Raw genomic sequence first — 15,974 nt, forward strand, 5'->3', positions numbered from 1 at the left:
CGATTAAAATATTGGATACAAATATTATTTGAAATAATTTAAAAAAGTGAGTAAAATGGAAAGGAAGCTTGGTAATCTTATTTGTACATATTCCTAAGATTATATCTGGGACCGTCAGGTGGGTTGAGCTTCATTCTGAGATAAGCGACTATGACAAATTTGGGAAGATCATCTATTAATAAATATTATTGTACCATTTTCTTTTTTTAGCACGTTTGTTTTAGAATTGGTCAGCCAATAAACTGGTATCTTTAACTATAACGTGGAGTGACTTCACGAGTAATTATTTGTCGAAGGAATTATTATCGTGGAAAAGCAAAAAGCCTTTTTAGCACTAATCAGCGATACCTGGAAATGAGTATAATACTGGTTTTCCTAATTACTGCTATTGTCTGCAGTTCCAAGCTAAAAACACCTAGTTCTAGCCCAAGACAAGTTCTACAAGCAAATCTCTAGCTAGCAGTGCTGTCACTTACTTGAAGTACTTTTACTTGAAGTATTACTTAAGTAAAATTTTCCATTACTTGTACTTGTACTTAAGTAAGATTACGAAATACTTATTACTTAAGATACTGTTAATGTACTTCTTTTTCAAATACTTTACCTTTGACACGAAAATTTTGTGTTTGTGTGCTTTGGCAATGTACAAGAAAACATCACCTTTAGATTAAGAGTAAACTCAGATATGTTTTTGACGAAAAACATTATATGATTAACACTTGGTTCAATTTTGTTTAAAGTTATATAATAAAAAATTGAAATTATTTCACAGTTCACTGGTCGACAGTGAGCTAAAATCCCTTGTTTTGTGCTAATGCTGTTGTCCATTTGGGCTTGTATTTCTGATATTAGTGTTTAAGTTTTGTCATCTTCTCGACTGAACACGATTTTTACCATTTCATCATCTTCAGGACCATATTATTGGTAAAACTACTGAAGCTATGAATCTTTACCCATCTAAATGTTGTCTGCAATAAACAAGTCTAGGGAATTCTAGCTGGATCCAATGCAGTGGTATTTTGTCAAATTCATTCCAGCAAATTCAGGTATTCAGACGAATCTGACTTCAGATTTGTCATTCCATTCATAAGTTATAGGTCCTATTAAATTGAAGGAAAACTCAACTTTCTTAAAACTTGAAACCCTCTCCCCCTCGCCCTATTTAAGATAGGGTTTGTGATACCAGAACTTGATATGAGCCCTGATCTTAGGCATCTTTGGTTTAGTTTTCATTCGGATCCGTTATTCCATTTGCAAGTTATACTAAATTAAACAGAAAACTTAAATTTTTCAGGAATTCAAACCCACTCCCCCTTGTTATATTTGAGCTAAAGTCTTTATTTGATATGTTTCATGGTCTTAGGGCTCTTTGGTTCAATTTTCATTCAGATCCATCGCTCCATTCACAAGTTACTCTGAATTAAACGAAAAACTGTTTTTAGCAGGTAAAGCCCTCTCCCCCTGCTCTATTTGAGCTAGGGTCTTCATCTTTCAACTTAATGTGTCTCATGATCCTTGGCACCAAATCCGGCCATCCAAATTTTCATCAAAATCTGACCAGCGGTTCTCCCATTATACTTGATTACACAGACGGACGGACAGACAGACAGACGGACAGACACATTTTGCAACGTCTTAGGTAGCCATGTTGGCTCATTGGATCCAAAAAAAGGAAAAGAATAGCATATCATCATCCAGGCATCATCACCTATTTGGATAGTGGAAAACATCCATCAAGATAGGTTTTGAGATCTGTCTGTCTGTCCGCCCGTCTGTGCAATCGAGTATAGCGGGACAACCGCCAGTCAGATTTGTATTAAAATTGAACTATTTGGATTAAAATTGAACTTAATTAGGGCGATAGGGCTTTAAGTGTTAAAAAAATTTGAGTTTTTCATTTAATTCAATGTAACTTGCAAATGGAGAGATGAATTTCGATGAAAATTGAATAAAGATGCCTAAGAGTATGATATGCATCATACAATTAGGGCGAGGGGAAGGGGGCTTTAAGTGTTAATAAAGTTGAATTTTTTGTTTGACTCAGTTTAACTTGCGAATGAAGTAATGGATCTCAATGAAAGTCAAGCCAAAGACGCCAAAACCATAAGACGCATAATGTTTGGATATGAAGACTCTAGCTTAATTAGGGGGAGGGGGCATTTAATTCAGTGGAACTTGCGAGTGGAGGGACGGATCTTAATTAAGATTGAACCAATGACGCCTAAGCCCATGACAGGCATCAAGTTTTTATATGAAAACCCTAGCTCAAATAGAACAAGGGGGAGTGGGTTTTAAGTGCTGAAAAAAGTCAAGCTTTTGTTTAATTTAGTGTAACTTGCGAATGGAGCAACGGATCCAAATGAAAGCTAGACCAAAGATGACTAGGATCAGGGCTCATATCGAGCTCTGATATCAAAAACCCTATCTCAAATAGGGTAAGGGAGAGGGGGTTTTAAATTTAAGAAAGTCGAGTTTCCCTTCAATTTTGTAGGGGCTATAACTACTTCCACCCATGGCTTGCCCAAAGCCTGGAACTAACCCTTTTCCAAAATAAGCCATACTGAAAGCAACCTTCAACCAAATATTCCATCCCCAGAGAAAAATCACTTTGTATGGCACTTGGTATTTACCAAGTAACGTATAGTGATCGCAAATTCTGTTGGTCTGTCGGTCCCGGTTTTGCTAGTTTAGGCACTTCCAGATAAGTTAAGACGATGAAACGTGGCAGGCGTATCAGCGACCCAGACCAGATTAAATTAGAAATAGTTGTTTCACCGATTCGACCATCTAGGGGGAGTGGGGGGACGGTTAATTTGGAAAAATTAGAAAAAATGAAGTATTTTTAACTTACGAAAGGGTGATCGGGTTTTAATTAAATTCGATATTTAGAAGAATATCATGTCTCAGAGCTCTTATTTTACATTTCTACTGGATCCGGTGACACTGGGGTATTTGGAGGGGGAAGCCTAAAATCTTGGAAAATGCTTAAAGTGGAGGGATCGGGATGCAACTTAGTGAGAAAAAATAAGCACAAGTCCCAGATACGTGATTGACATAACCAGAACGGATTCAATCTCTTTTGGGGAGTTGGGGGGGGGAGGGCTAATTCTGAAAAATTAGAAAAAATTTGGTATTTTTAACTTACGAAGGAGCAATCGGATCTTGAATTTCATCGGATAAAATTTCATATTCAAAAGGACCCCGTAATTCAGATCTCGTGTTTTAAATCCCGACCAGATCCAGTGTCATTGGGGGGATTTGGGGGGGGGGGGGCTGAAATCTTGGAAAACGCTTAGAGTGGAGAGATCAGGATGAAACTTGGTGGGAAGAAAAAGCAAAAATCCTAGATACGTGATTGACATAACCGAAACGGATTTGCTATCGTTGGAGGAGTTGGAGGGGGTGTTAATTCAGAAAAAATACAAAAATTGAGGTATTTTTAACTTGAGAGCGGGTGACCGTTCGTGAGGTAATTTTGAATTTGATATTTAGAAGGAACTCATGTATGAGAGCTCTTATTTTAAGCCCATACCAGTTCTGGTGACATTGGGGGAAATTTGGAGGGGGAAACCGGAAATCTTGGAAAATGCTTAGAGTGGAGAGATCGGGATGAAACTTCATGGGTAGAATAAGCAAATGTCGTAGATATCCAGATTGACGAAACCCAATGTCCAGTCCGGATTGATGAAACCGGACTGGATTCACTCTGTTTGGAGGAGTTAGGGGGGTCCAGTGCTTCTGGACTTGCTAGGACAATGAAAATTGGTAGGCGTGTCAGGGACCTGCACAAATTGACTTGATAAAGCTGTTTTCCCCGATCCGAACATCTGGTAGGGGGCTGAAGGAATAGGAAAAATTAGAAAAAATGATGTATTTTTAACTTCTGAGTGGGTGATCAGATCTTAATGAATTTTTATATTTAAAAGGACCTTGTGTCTCAGAGCACTTATTTTAAATCCCGACCGGCATTAAGCCTCTGATTTTTCTTTTAAATTAATATATTGATTCTTATAATTTTGCTAGAGCTCATGCCATGCCATAGGAGCTCTTGGCTCTTCCGACCTCGTCACAAGTGCAATATGAGCTCTTGGCTCTTGTTTTATTCCTTTTTTCTCGGGAGATTTCCGATTTAGTCTCATGGTTTTTGCCACTTCGTGGTGTGAAAACTGCTTCTAGAAATAGATAGGTTGCAACTTCTGCAATATTCTGCAATTTGACAAGCAGTATGGAATGTGTCTGAATCAGCGGGCTTGCTGCAGGCCCGTGATTTTATAATATATGTTTGTAGGGAGTTGTACCGACCATCTGAATTGACTATACAGCATGCGGCTTGCTTGAGTGAAAACCAGCCAAAGGATATACATGTTATACATTTTCATAGCGCGTCTGAAATTTAACTTGAAAACTTGATGCAGTTTCCTTGTAAAGGTGCCGAGGGCGAGACCTGCATCAAAGTGTGAATCAAGATTTCATTTTCATACTCTTCTTTTCTTTCAGCACGCTGACAGCCAGCGACCTTCAATTAGCTGCCAAAAGTGTGGATTTTTGCAGCTCCTTTTTATTGAGCTTTGATTTGTCTTATTAAAAAAGTCTGCAATTGACTCTCTTGACTCTTTACTTTTAAATTTGAGTTTTTTTGTTGCTAAGGTTTTTACTTATTGAATCTGAGAATGAACTACTTTATTACCTTTTGTCTGTTTTAAAGCCAATCCAAAGTTTATTTTTCTATTTTCAATATTTTTCCACCATTCCGACATGTTTGAGAATAACCTTGTATGTTTTCAAATGTGCCAGATTTGACTGAACACTAATCGCCAGAAGTTCAACTCTATGTGCACTGTGTTAATCCTGTCATGTGATCTGTCTGATCCAATCAGGAGTTTTTTTACTGCACTTAATTGTTTTGATAGTCTTTTCCTTTCAAGCCGTTGTGTTGAAAATTGGTTCAGATTATTTTTTGGACTTCGTTGGGTGTGTACCAGCCAAACAAGGGAAAACAAGCCAAACAAGGGAAATGGTTAAAAACGATAAAACGGAAATTCTGGTTCTTGATTAAGATTTCCAAGAGAGGAATAACAGGGGAAGTTTTATAGGCAAGGGAAAGGGCTAAGAAGCCTTCAGAATGGCTTTAACAATAAGGTGGCATGGGCTTGATATAATATATATGTAAATATATATATATATATATATATATATATATATATATATATATATATATATATATATATATATATATATATAAGTAAGTAAGACGGCACTAGACCCTTAAGGTCCAAACCGGCGGTGCTGATCTCCGTTTCATGGCCCTTCAGCCAGGAAGTGCAATGGGGGGTTGGGGGCCAACCATCCTGTGCTTTCACACACCCTTCCTGCTTACTTTCCCAGATTTCTCCAGGTACCCATTTAGAGCTGGGTCGACTTTGGCTGAGCTTACAGAGTCACGCCACTGACCCCCGTCCCAAACTAAATAGGTCACAACCAGGATTGAACCCGTGCCCCTTCGACACAGAATTCCAACACCAGCGCGCCAACGTATATATATATATATATATATATATATATATATATATATATATATATATATATATATATATATATATATATATATATATATATAACATACATACATATAATAAATACTTCAAGTAGTACTTGAAGTACTACTTAAGTACAACTTTGGCAAGTACTTGGTACTTGATACTTAAGTAAGAATTTGTAAAGTACTTATTACTTGATATTTAAGTAAAAAAAACAATGAGTACTTAATATTTGACGCTTAAGTAAAAATTTGGAGTACTTGTTGCAGCACTGCTAGCTAGCCACCGGAGAGCTCATGGGCTCAACTCCCTCCGATATGACGGTGATTTTTTTTTTAGCATTTTCCCTTTATTTCGCAATATTCGTCGCGAGTCTATTTTTAGTTTGTCTACACCAGGTTCGGTTATACTTGACATAATTACAGCGTTGGATTAGGACTGTATGTTCCGTGTATCTCCTTCTTATGGAAAATAAATTGAATTTTAAGTGTTATTTCGTTTATTGAAGTGTCTGTCTTGAACGGTGAAGTCTACACGAAAACACTACAAAAATTCCGAGTACCTGCCTTGGTCTATATTAGAAGTTTCGGTTAGTTAACAGAGGGCTCGAGGATTCGGCTCCTATCGGCGTTGAATTTTCTACCATTTTTTTTTTTTACTTACGTTTTCTATAGGAGCACGAATTCTTGCCGTTGCAAGTATTTTATAACAAGAGCTAAGAGCTCATATGGCACTTGTGACGAGGCAAGAAGAGCTGAGAGCCAAGAGATCATATGGTATGAGCTCTAGCAAAATTCTACGAATCAATAGATTGATTTAAAAGGAAAATAAGAGGCTTAATGCCGGTAAAGATTTAAAATAAGATCTCTGAGTCACGATGTCCTTCTAAATATCAAAATTCATTAAGATCCGATCACCCACTCGTATGTTATAAATACCTAATTTTTTCTAATTTTTCCTCCCCTTTAGCCCCCCAGATGGTCGAATCTGGGAAAACGACTTTATCAAGTCAATTTGTGCAGCTCCCTGACACGCCTACCAATTTTCATCGTCCTAGCACGTCCAGAAGCACCAAACTCGCCAAATCACTGAACCCCTCCCCCAAAGAGAGCGAATCCAGTACGGTTCCGTCGATCACTTATCAAGGACATTTGCTTATTCTATCCACCAAGATTCATCCCTATTCCTCCAATCCAGGTGTTTTCCAAGATTTCACCCTCCAAATCCCCCTAATGTCAAAAGATTTGGTCGGGATTTGAAATAAGAGCTCTGAGACATGAATTCCTTCTAAATATCAAATTTCGTTAAGATCCGATCACCTCTTCGTAAAATAAAAATACCACAATTTTCACGTTTTCCAAGAATTTCGGTTTCCCCTCTAATGTCACAGGATCTGGTTGGAATTTAAAATTAGAGCTTTAAAGCGCAAGACCCTTCTAAATATCAAATTTCATTAAGATCTGGTCACCCTCTCGTAAGTTAAAAAATACCTCAATTTTCAAAATTACCCCCTCCAACTCCACCAAAGAGAGCAGATCCGGTCCGGTTATGTCAGTCACGTGTCTTAGACAGGTTTTTATTCTTCCCATCCAGTTTCATCCTGATCTCACCGCTTTAAGTATTTTCTAAGATTTCCGGTTCCCCTCAACTGCCCCTCCCAATTACGCTGGATCTGGTTGAGATTTAAAATAAGAGATCTGAGTCACGAGGTCCTTCTAGATATGAAGTTTCATGAAGATCCGATCGCTCCCTCGTAAGTTAAAAATACGTCATTTTTTGTAATTTTTCAGAATTAACTCCCCCCCCTCAATAGAGCGGATCCGTTCCAATTATGCAAATCACATATCTAAGACTTTTGCTTATTTTCCAACCAAGTTTCATCCCGATCCCTCCAATCTAAGTGTTTTCCATAATTTTAGGTTCCCCCACCCCAAACTCCCCCCAATGTCACCAGATCCGGTCGGGTTTTAAATAAGAGTTTTGAGCACGATATCCTTCTAAATATCAAATTTCATTGAGATCCGATCACCTGTTCGTAAGTTAAGAATACCTCATTTTTTCTAATTTTTCAGAATTAACCCCCCCCCCAACTACCTCAAAGAGAGCGGATCCATTCCAGTTATGTCAATCATGTATCTAGGACTTGTGCTTATTTTTCCCACCAAGTTTCATCCCGATCCCTCCACTCTAAGTGTTTTCCAAGTTTTAGGTTTCCCCCTCCCGAATCCCCCCCAAATGTCACCAGATCTGTTCGGGATTTAAAATAAGAGTTCTGAGACACGATATCCTTGTAAATATCAAATTTCATTGAGATTTGATCACCCGTTCGTAAGTTAAAAATACCTCATTTTTCTAATTTTTCAGAATTAACCCCCCCCCCAACTACCCCAAAGAGAGCGGATCCGTTCCGGCTATGTCAATCATGTATCTAGGACGTGTGCTTATTTTTCCCACCAAGTTTCATCCCGATCCCTCCACTCTAAGTGTTTTCCAAGATTTTAGGTTTCCCCCTCCCAACTCCCCTCCCCCAATGTCACCAGATCCGGTCGGGATTTAAAATAACAGCTCTGAGACACGATATCTTCCCAAATATCAAATTTCATTGAGATCTGATCAACCGTTCGTAAGTTAAAAATACTTCAATTTTTCTATTTTTTCCGAATTAACGGGCCCCCTACTCCCCCTCCCCCCAGATGGTCAAATCTGGCCCGGTCCCTGATACGCCTGCCAAATTTCATCATCCTAGCTTACCTGGAAGTGCCTAAAGTAGCAAAACCGGGACCGACAGACTGACAGACCGACAGAATTTGCGATTGCTATATGTCACTTGGTTAATACCAAGTGCCATAAAAACCACAAATAATAATGAGACGTTTCGAAGATGAGAGACTGACATAAAGGCTTCGGTGATAGGTAAAATTTACTTTTAAAAAGTGGGCCGCATTAACAAGCTTGTAGGTCTAATGACAAAATTTATGATTATACCAAAGTATTAAAATTAAGTTTATTATTAGATTGAAATTAGGTTTAAAAAATCGGCAGTAAACATGACCTAAAAATCAGACAGCTTGGAAGATGCATGGTGACAGGTAGCAAAGTTCGACACGGCATAATCGATTCATCTAAGAGAAAAAGGGATGAATTTGCATCGATTTCGAACTTTTTTAGTCTTAATAATGGATTGGTTGTTGATTCAACAAACCCAGTTTCCTAAGAAATTCCCTAGAAGTTCAACTACTTGTTGCTTCTTAACATAGTAAAAAGAAGTTTATCTAGCCAAAATAAGTCTTTTGAAAATGCGCTTCAATATGTAGCATTAAGACACACTTGAACTAAAACTCGTTTCAAAGAAACAAAAAGTTAAAAGAGCCAAATTATCAAAATTGGCACTCGGTGCATTATAAGTTCGATCAATTCTCTTTCAATCTTAACTGCTTGCAAAAAGCAAATAGACAAAACTCGAAGTTTCAAACATATTTGAAAATTTTTAATTACGACAGCTATATAGGGCGTAAATCTGTTTTAAAGGCCGCAATCTAGATATTTTCTTTAACCAATACAAGATCATTTTAAATTAAAAGATATTTAAAATGATAAATCATATGGGAGGTATAGACTTTGGGGATTTTTAGCGACATGATGCCACAAAAAGGACAGAGCTTGCTGGATAAATCTGGCCTGTTAAACTTATCAAACTTGAAAAATGTTTTAGTTATAGCCTAGTGAGTGCAGGTTGAAATATATGAGGAAGAGGGGTAAGAACAACGATTTCACTACCTCAACTTTTGACGATCATTAACTTCATTGCCTCCAGAGGTTTGAAAAAACACTTTTTTTTAAATTCCCATTAATCTTTTTTTTAAAGTTACAAAATACCTCCCTGGATGTTGGGAAAATTGCCCTTTTTGTATCTTAAACAAAGAAAACAGAAATAATTCTTACTTCCTCCTTTTTTGTGAATTGGCACTGCTGCTACTTTAATCGTAAGGATATCGCAAGGATATATTTAAACAACTGTTGGAGACAGTAGTGACTACGACTCTAGGATGCATTAGGTTAGTTCCAATAGATATAGATGACACTCTAGCTTAGGTGGACTCGGTGTGGTAAAGGAAAAAATAATAATAATAGACTATTAAAATTCTTAAATATAATACTATATTGATTTTGTAATTGAACCCACAGACTGGTTTGGTTAATATAGGAGATCAGGGTCCCTTAGAGTGCAGTCATTGATGTCGACATCATCATCTAGTAGCATTCGGGTCTAACTTAAAAAGGGTTAATACCTTGCCAATACCATGTTATAGCACAGTGAATTGATGACCTGCTTGGCAATACGTGGCCCCGAGTTCGATCCACGCCAAAGCAAGGTAAAAAAAGACGCAGCAACTGAAATGTCGATTCAACGACCTATGCGCAAAGAGTGGTTTTGGAGGATATTTATCCTTTAAAATTTTTTTTTTTAACTACTGGCCAGGTAGGCTACTTATGAAGTAGACAGACTTCAAGGTGAGAATGTGAAGGGAGCGTTCAAAGAACGTGTGGATAAGAGATATAAGAGCTTAGAGTTTGATAATACAGAAGATGGATGAAACAGCCTTTGGGAAAATAGTTTTCGAAGTACCCGAACACGGATTAGGGGGAAAGTTAAAAAAGCATTTAGGAATATTGATGGAAAATATTTGTACTGGGTAAAAAGAGAAGAGATTCGGATTTGATGCTCTAAGGCGATATCTGAATCTTACAAGATTAAGAGGGAAATAAAAGAGCAGACTGGGCAGAGTTTACAACGGTTTTTCACCCCACTTGTCTTCTTTCTAATCCAACGATGGAAATTCTTCACATTATCAGACGAGAAGAAAATTTGACCTATTTTCTATAGGCCATACCTATGACAGCAAATGAATATCTCAAAATTTCTATCAGATGCATTTCGGGAAAATACGAGGCGGGGGGGGTATCCGCTCCCCAATCACTTCAACAAAACTTCTGATTACTAATCCAATGAGCCCCTTCCGAGGTTTATACGGCCATCCTTTCTATAAACACCTTATATGCCCCCAAGGCACAACTTACCACCCTTGCCCTGAGGGAGGTGGGGGGAAGTTCATCTTCAAAGACATAATTTCCGGAACTATTAACTACACTGAACAAAATGGCTATCTAAAAATTGTGATTGGTTGTGTTTGGAAAAATGATGGGTTTGGGAGGGGGTTAGTTGCCCTCTCATCATTTTTGACAATTAAAAGGGGCACTAGTCCCTTCAATTTCCAATCGAATAAGCCTTCTTCGACGTTTTTAGGACAACAGATGGTCATTTCAAAATTTCTATCAGATGCATTTCTGGAAAATACGAGGTGTGTGGTGGCGGGGGTATACACCATCCGATCACTCCAAATCTTATAGAAGATACTAGAACTTATGATTACCAATCCAATGAGCCCCCTCTGAAGTTTATAAGACCACCCTTTCAATTTTTGTGAGAATATGAAGTGTGGAGGGTATCCAATCTCCGATCACTCTGAATCTTATAAAGGACACTAGAAATTCTGATTGCCAATCCAATGGGCCTCTTCTGAACTTATACAATCTCCCTTTCTATATAAACCTAATTTGCCTCCAGGGCATAACTTAAAACTTTTTCCCTGAGGGATGTGGGGGGGGGGTCATCCTCAAAGACATAATTTCCAGACATTTCAACTACGTAAAACAACATGGTTATATCAAAATTTTGATTGGATATTTCTGACGAAATGGTGAGCGTGGGAGGGGAGTTAGTTGCCGTCCAATTATTTTCGACTCTAAAAAGAGCACTAGCACCTTCGATTTCCAACCAAATGAGCCTTTTTTGAACATAACATTTTTTGACATAATTTCTGGAACTATTAACTACACTGAACAAAATGGCTATCTAAAAATTGTGATTGGTTGTGTTTGGAGAAATGATGGGTTTGGGAGGGGGTTAGTTGCCCTCTCATAATTTTGACAATTAAAAGGGGCACTAGTCCCTTCAATTTCCAATCGAATAAGCCTTCTTCGACGTTTTTAGGACAACAGATGGTCATTTCAAATTTTCTATCAGATGCATTTCGGGAGAAAACGAGATGTGGTGGGGGGGGGGGGGTATCCACCCTCTGATCACTCTGAATCTTATACATGACACTAGAAATGTTGATTGCCATTCCAATGAGTCTCCTCCGGAGTTTACACGATCACCCTTTCTATTTAAGCTTTATACCCCCAGGGCATAACTTACAAACCTTGCCCTGAGGGTTGTGGGGGGTTTTCATCCTCAATTTCTTAACCTTACAACTACGTTGAACAAAATGACTATCTCAAAATGTTGATTGGATGTGTTTGATGAAGTGGTGGGCGTGGTAGGGGGAGGGGTGGTTGCACTCCAATCACATGACTATTAAAAAGGGCACTAGCCCTTTCAATTTCCAATTGAATAAGCCCTTTCCAAGGTTTCTAAAATAACAAAATGGACATCTAAAAAATTGTATCAGATGCATTTCGGGAAAATATGAAGTGGGTGGGGTATTCACGCTCCGATCACTCTGAATCTGAAGAAGGGCATGAAAATTTCTGGTTATCAATCCAATGAGCACCCTCCAAAGCTTATACGATATTCCTTTCTGTATATACCATATATGACCCCAGGGCATAACTTGCAACCCTTGCCCTGAGGGCTGTGGAGGCTCCGGACCTTTCGATTACGTTGAACAAAATTTTTATCTCAAAACTTTGATTGAATGTAATTAAGGAAATATTTAGCGTGGGAGGGGTGTTAGTTGCCCTCCAATCACTTTTGGCTATTAAAAAAGACATTAGCCCTTTCAATTTCCAATCGAATGAGCACTTTCCGATGTTTTTAAAACAACAAATAGCCATATCAAAATTTCTATCAGTTGCATTTCAGGAAAATACGAGTTGTAGGGACTGGGGTATCCACCCTCCGATCACCCTGAATGTTAAAAAGGGCACTAGAACTTCTCATTACCAATCCAATGATCCCCTTCCGAAACTTATACGATCACCCTTTCTACATATACCTAATATGTCCCCAGGACATAACTTACAACCCTTGCCCTGAGAGCTGTGGAGGGGGAGGAGTTGTCATCCTCAAAGACATAATTTTTGGACCTTTCGACTACGTTGTAAAAAATGACTGTCTCAAAATTTTGATTGGATGTGTTTGGGGAAATTGTTGGCGTGCGAGGGGTATTAGTTGCCCTCCAACCACTTTTGACTATTGAAAAGGGGCGCTAGCCCTTTCGATTTTCAATCGAATGAGTCCTTTTCGAAGTTTATACGACAAATCCTTCGAAATGAATTGCCCTGGTCTAAAACCAAAAAAAAAAAAATTAAATAATACATTGTGCCGACATCACTCTTTGCTTAGACAGCGCTATCGTGCTGCCTATGAAATGGACCAGCTTGTATATCCCCTTTTTGAATTCAGACAAACTTAGATTTTTTGTTCTTGTGGGATGCTATTCCAAAAACTGTTGCCTCTGGGTTTTGTTCGAAATTTGTACGCTAGAAGAATTTCTTGATTCTGATCAGTTTTGGTCTTTCGTTCTTTGACGAGATCCCCTCCAAAGACAATTTTCCTGGAGTCAGTAGCATGTGCTAGAGAGATGGAGAAGGCCTTCAGACTTATGCCCCACCCCCTTGAGATCTCAAGAGTTTTTACAGTTCTCTTACTTTTTGACCATTAAGTTTGGTTATTTTTCTCTTTTTTTTTAAGTTCTACATTGAGAAATCCTATCAGACCAATCTTGCGATGTCGTATCTCCCGAAAAATGTTGAATCATGGCCATATTTTCTTGGGCAAAGAAGGACGGGGGGGGGGGGGAGTTTCTTAAGATAAACCAAATACTTGAAATGCGACATGGGGGAATAAGATCCAACAAATTAAGAGCACACCTTCTCAGAGTGAGTTCTAATGCCGCATGTATTGTAGATCAATATATCATAAAGATTTATTTAAAACAAAGGAATCCTCTTAGAAAGGCTCAAACTCATGTAACAAAAAGGACTTGTTTGACTCAGTTCGAAATACATAAAGTATTAAATTAAGACGTTAGGTAATACCAAGAATAGAAAATAAAATATGAAAAAATTACCTGAAATATTTGTTTTAAGGCAAAAAGCGACCTTCTGAGTTCTCGTCCTTCTGTATTCAACAACTTTTCTGAAAATAAAAACTAATTTAGACACGATGCAAGAAAATAAAAAACAAAAAACAAACAATACGAGTAGACATATACATTTGTAAAGTTAGAAAGCTTTATCTGTTTTAATTGATTGCTTTGTAAGCTCATAACATAAGCTTATAACATTTCTCAAATGAACAAGATTAATACAACTTAAGATGAAGCTGCGAACTTGAAACGAAATCCACAATTAACTAACTTAATATTTTTCATTTCATCTCCTACCCCCCCCCCCCCAAAAAAAAAATGAAATTTGGAATTCCATTACATATAAATAAACACAAAGGTAGTCGAACTGAAACAGGTTATGGTTAAATATGATTTAATTAGACCGAACTTGATTATTAGGCAATCATTGGTTTATTAAATAAATGGTTTAGAATACATGGAAACACCACATAATTGCTAAAGTGTTACGCTTATAAAAGGGACAATTCCCTCCCTAGATTCTGGAAACAGCTTTTTTGGTATTTTAATTGGAGATACCTTTTAAGGACTATATATAACAAAAAGTTGAAAAGACTAACCGTCCAAATTTTTGCCTCCCCCCTCCTTATGTTTTCTGGAATTAGTGCCCTTTCTTTTAGTAACTGTTTTGATTTTATACAAAAATGAACAGCTTGAGTCCCGCTCGCTGCGTTGTTAGTCATTTACTTCGCCTATCTACTGAAACATCTGCCCAGCTTATATTCGACTTCGATCCAACTGCAAACGCTCCACAGGTAGACCACGTAAGAGATGGGCGGATATCATCCGCGATCGACTCACAGCAAGGGGCATTGACCCCAGCGAAGTTCCTACCCTCGCCCAAAACAGACCAGTCTGGAGACGACTAACGGCGCTAACGTCTGGCTCCCTCCACGCTGGCGACACTGCCGAGCAAGAGCTTTAAGTCAAGTCAAAGTAAGTCATGACGCTAATTATTAGTTCTCAATAGCTATGGGGCTTATGAAAAAAAAACATCATCAATAGCAACACCTAGAGGATACAGCCTACAAACCGTAATGCCTTTTCATGGCGTATGATGTGACAAGATATTTCTATCGCGGTAGAATTTCCAAGTCGCATAGAATTTCCATCCATATGAACAATAATACCCCTCTTTGTCTACTCGAAATGCTGCAGAAGAAATATAAAGGACTTGTTGAACAAAAATACTATTCGTTGCAAATTTTGACAGTATATTCAAATTTGGTCCAAAAATTTAAATTGCAATCCAACATTTCAATTCTTGAGCAGAAAAACTGAAAAAGTAGGGCAGTACTAACCGATTTAAATCAATAACATATCGATTATAAAAGCAATAAAACAAACGTTTAAGGGGCCAACATCTTACATTATATTTTGGTTAGATTTCGGCATGATTTGGAAAACAATCAGAAATTAAATTTTAAAAGATTAGTTTTTCAACTGAAAGTAAGGAGCAGCTTCGAAATCTAAAAGGAACAGAAATTACTCTTCATATAAAGGGGGCTGTCTCCTTCTTAACTACCTGCTCTTTACTCTGAGCATTACCTGCTCTTTTTGTCCACATTTTTTGACAGAACCATTGAATTGGAAAGAGAAAGTTTTTCAAAACACTAAAAACCTTTAGCTTAATGAGTAAAGAGTTGAGGAGTGGGCATTCCCCCTTGAATATAGAATAAGTTCAGTTTTTATAAGGTTTAAAGTTGCTCCCTACTTTTAGTCGAATTTTTTATTTGTTTAACCATATTTCGGTCCATGGAAAAAAGAAAATCTAAATTTGGTGGTATTTGGTCAGAATTTACTAATCTGTGTATTGGCCTATCTTATTGCATCATTAGAAATGTTCAGTTTGTATTTCGTTTTGAGATATAAAAATGTATATTCTAAGTTTTTATATTGTTCTTGACTTACCCCTGAAGGTCCAAGTAAAAAAATCCAGCCATTAAATTCGAAAGTCACCCACTTAACAATCTTAAAATTTTTTATCTCGCTGGTGATATCAATTACGTAATGGTATGGTTTAGGTTTTTTTTTCAAAGTGACAGTGTATGTATATTTTTCGTTAAATAAGTAAGCTTTCATTAAAGCTAGAGATTTGAAAAAATAAATTAGTATTAAAAAAAAAACATACCAATGATCGCATGAACTCGAACTGTAAGCTGTGTCCTCAAGACAAAAGAGTTCTTCCGACTGAAAAGAAATAACAGAAACAGGTTAGAAATGAAAGATCATCATTGTAGATACT

The 15,974-nt window shown here is 37.6% G+C and overlaps 1 protein-coding gene across 8 annotated transcripts in view; it reads right to left on the bottom strand.

The window, feature by feature from the left end:
• LOC136028152 (uncharacterized) overlaps positions 1-15,974 on the bottom strand; it is a 202,470-nt gene that overhangs the window by 73,467 nt on the left and 113,029 nt on the right. For all 8 annotated transcript variants that reach the window (XM_065705822.1, XM_065705821.1, XM_065705820.1 and 5 more), the window contains exons 8-9: positions 15,861-15,919; positions 13,673-13,740 (exon numbers count right to left, since the gene is read on the bottom strand). In XM_065705822.1, the coding sequence (XP_065561894.1) occupies positions 13,673-13,740; positions 15,861-15,919 (127 nt within the window). The remainder of the gene's footprint in view (positions 1-13,672; positions 13,741-15,860; positions 15,920-15,974) is intronic.

This window comes from Artemia franciscana, chromosome 6 (genome assembly GCF_032884065.1).
Source record: "Artemia franciscana chromosome 6, ASM3288406v1, whole genome shotgun sequence".
NCBI classification, from domain to species: domain Eukaryota; kingdom Metazoa; phylum Arthropoda; class Branchiopoda; order Anostraca; family Artemiidae; genus Artemia; species Artemia franciscana.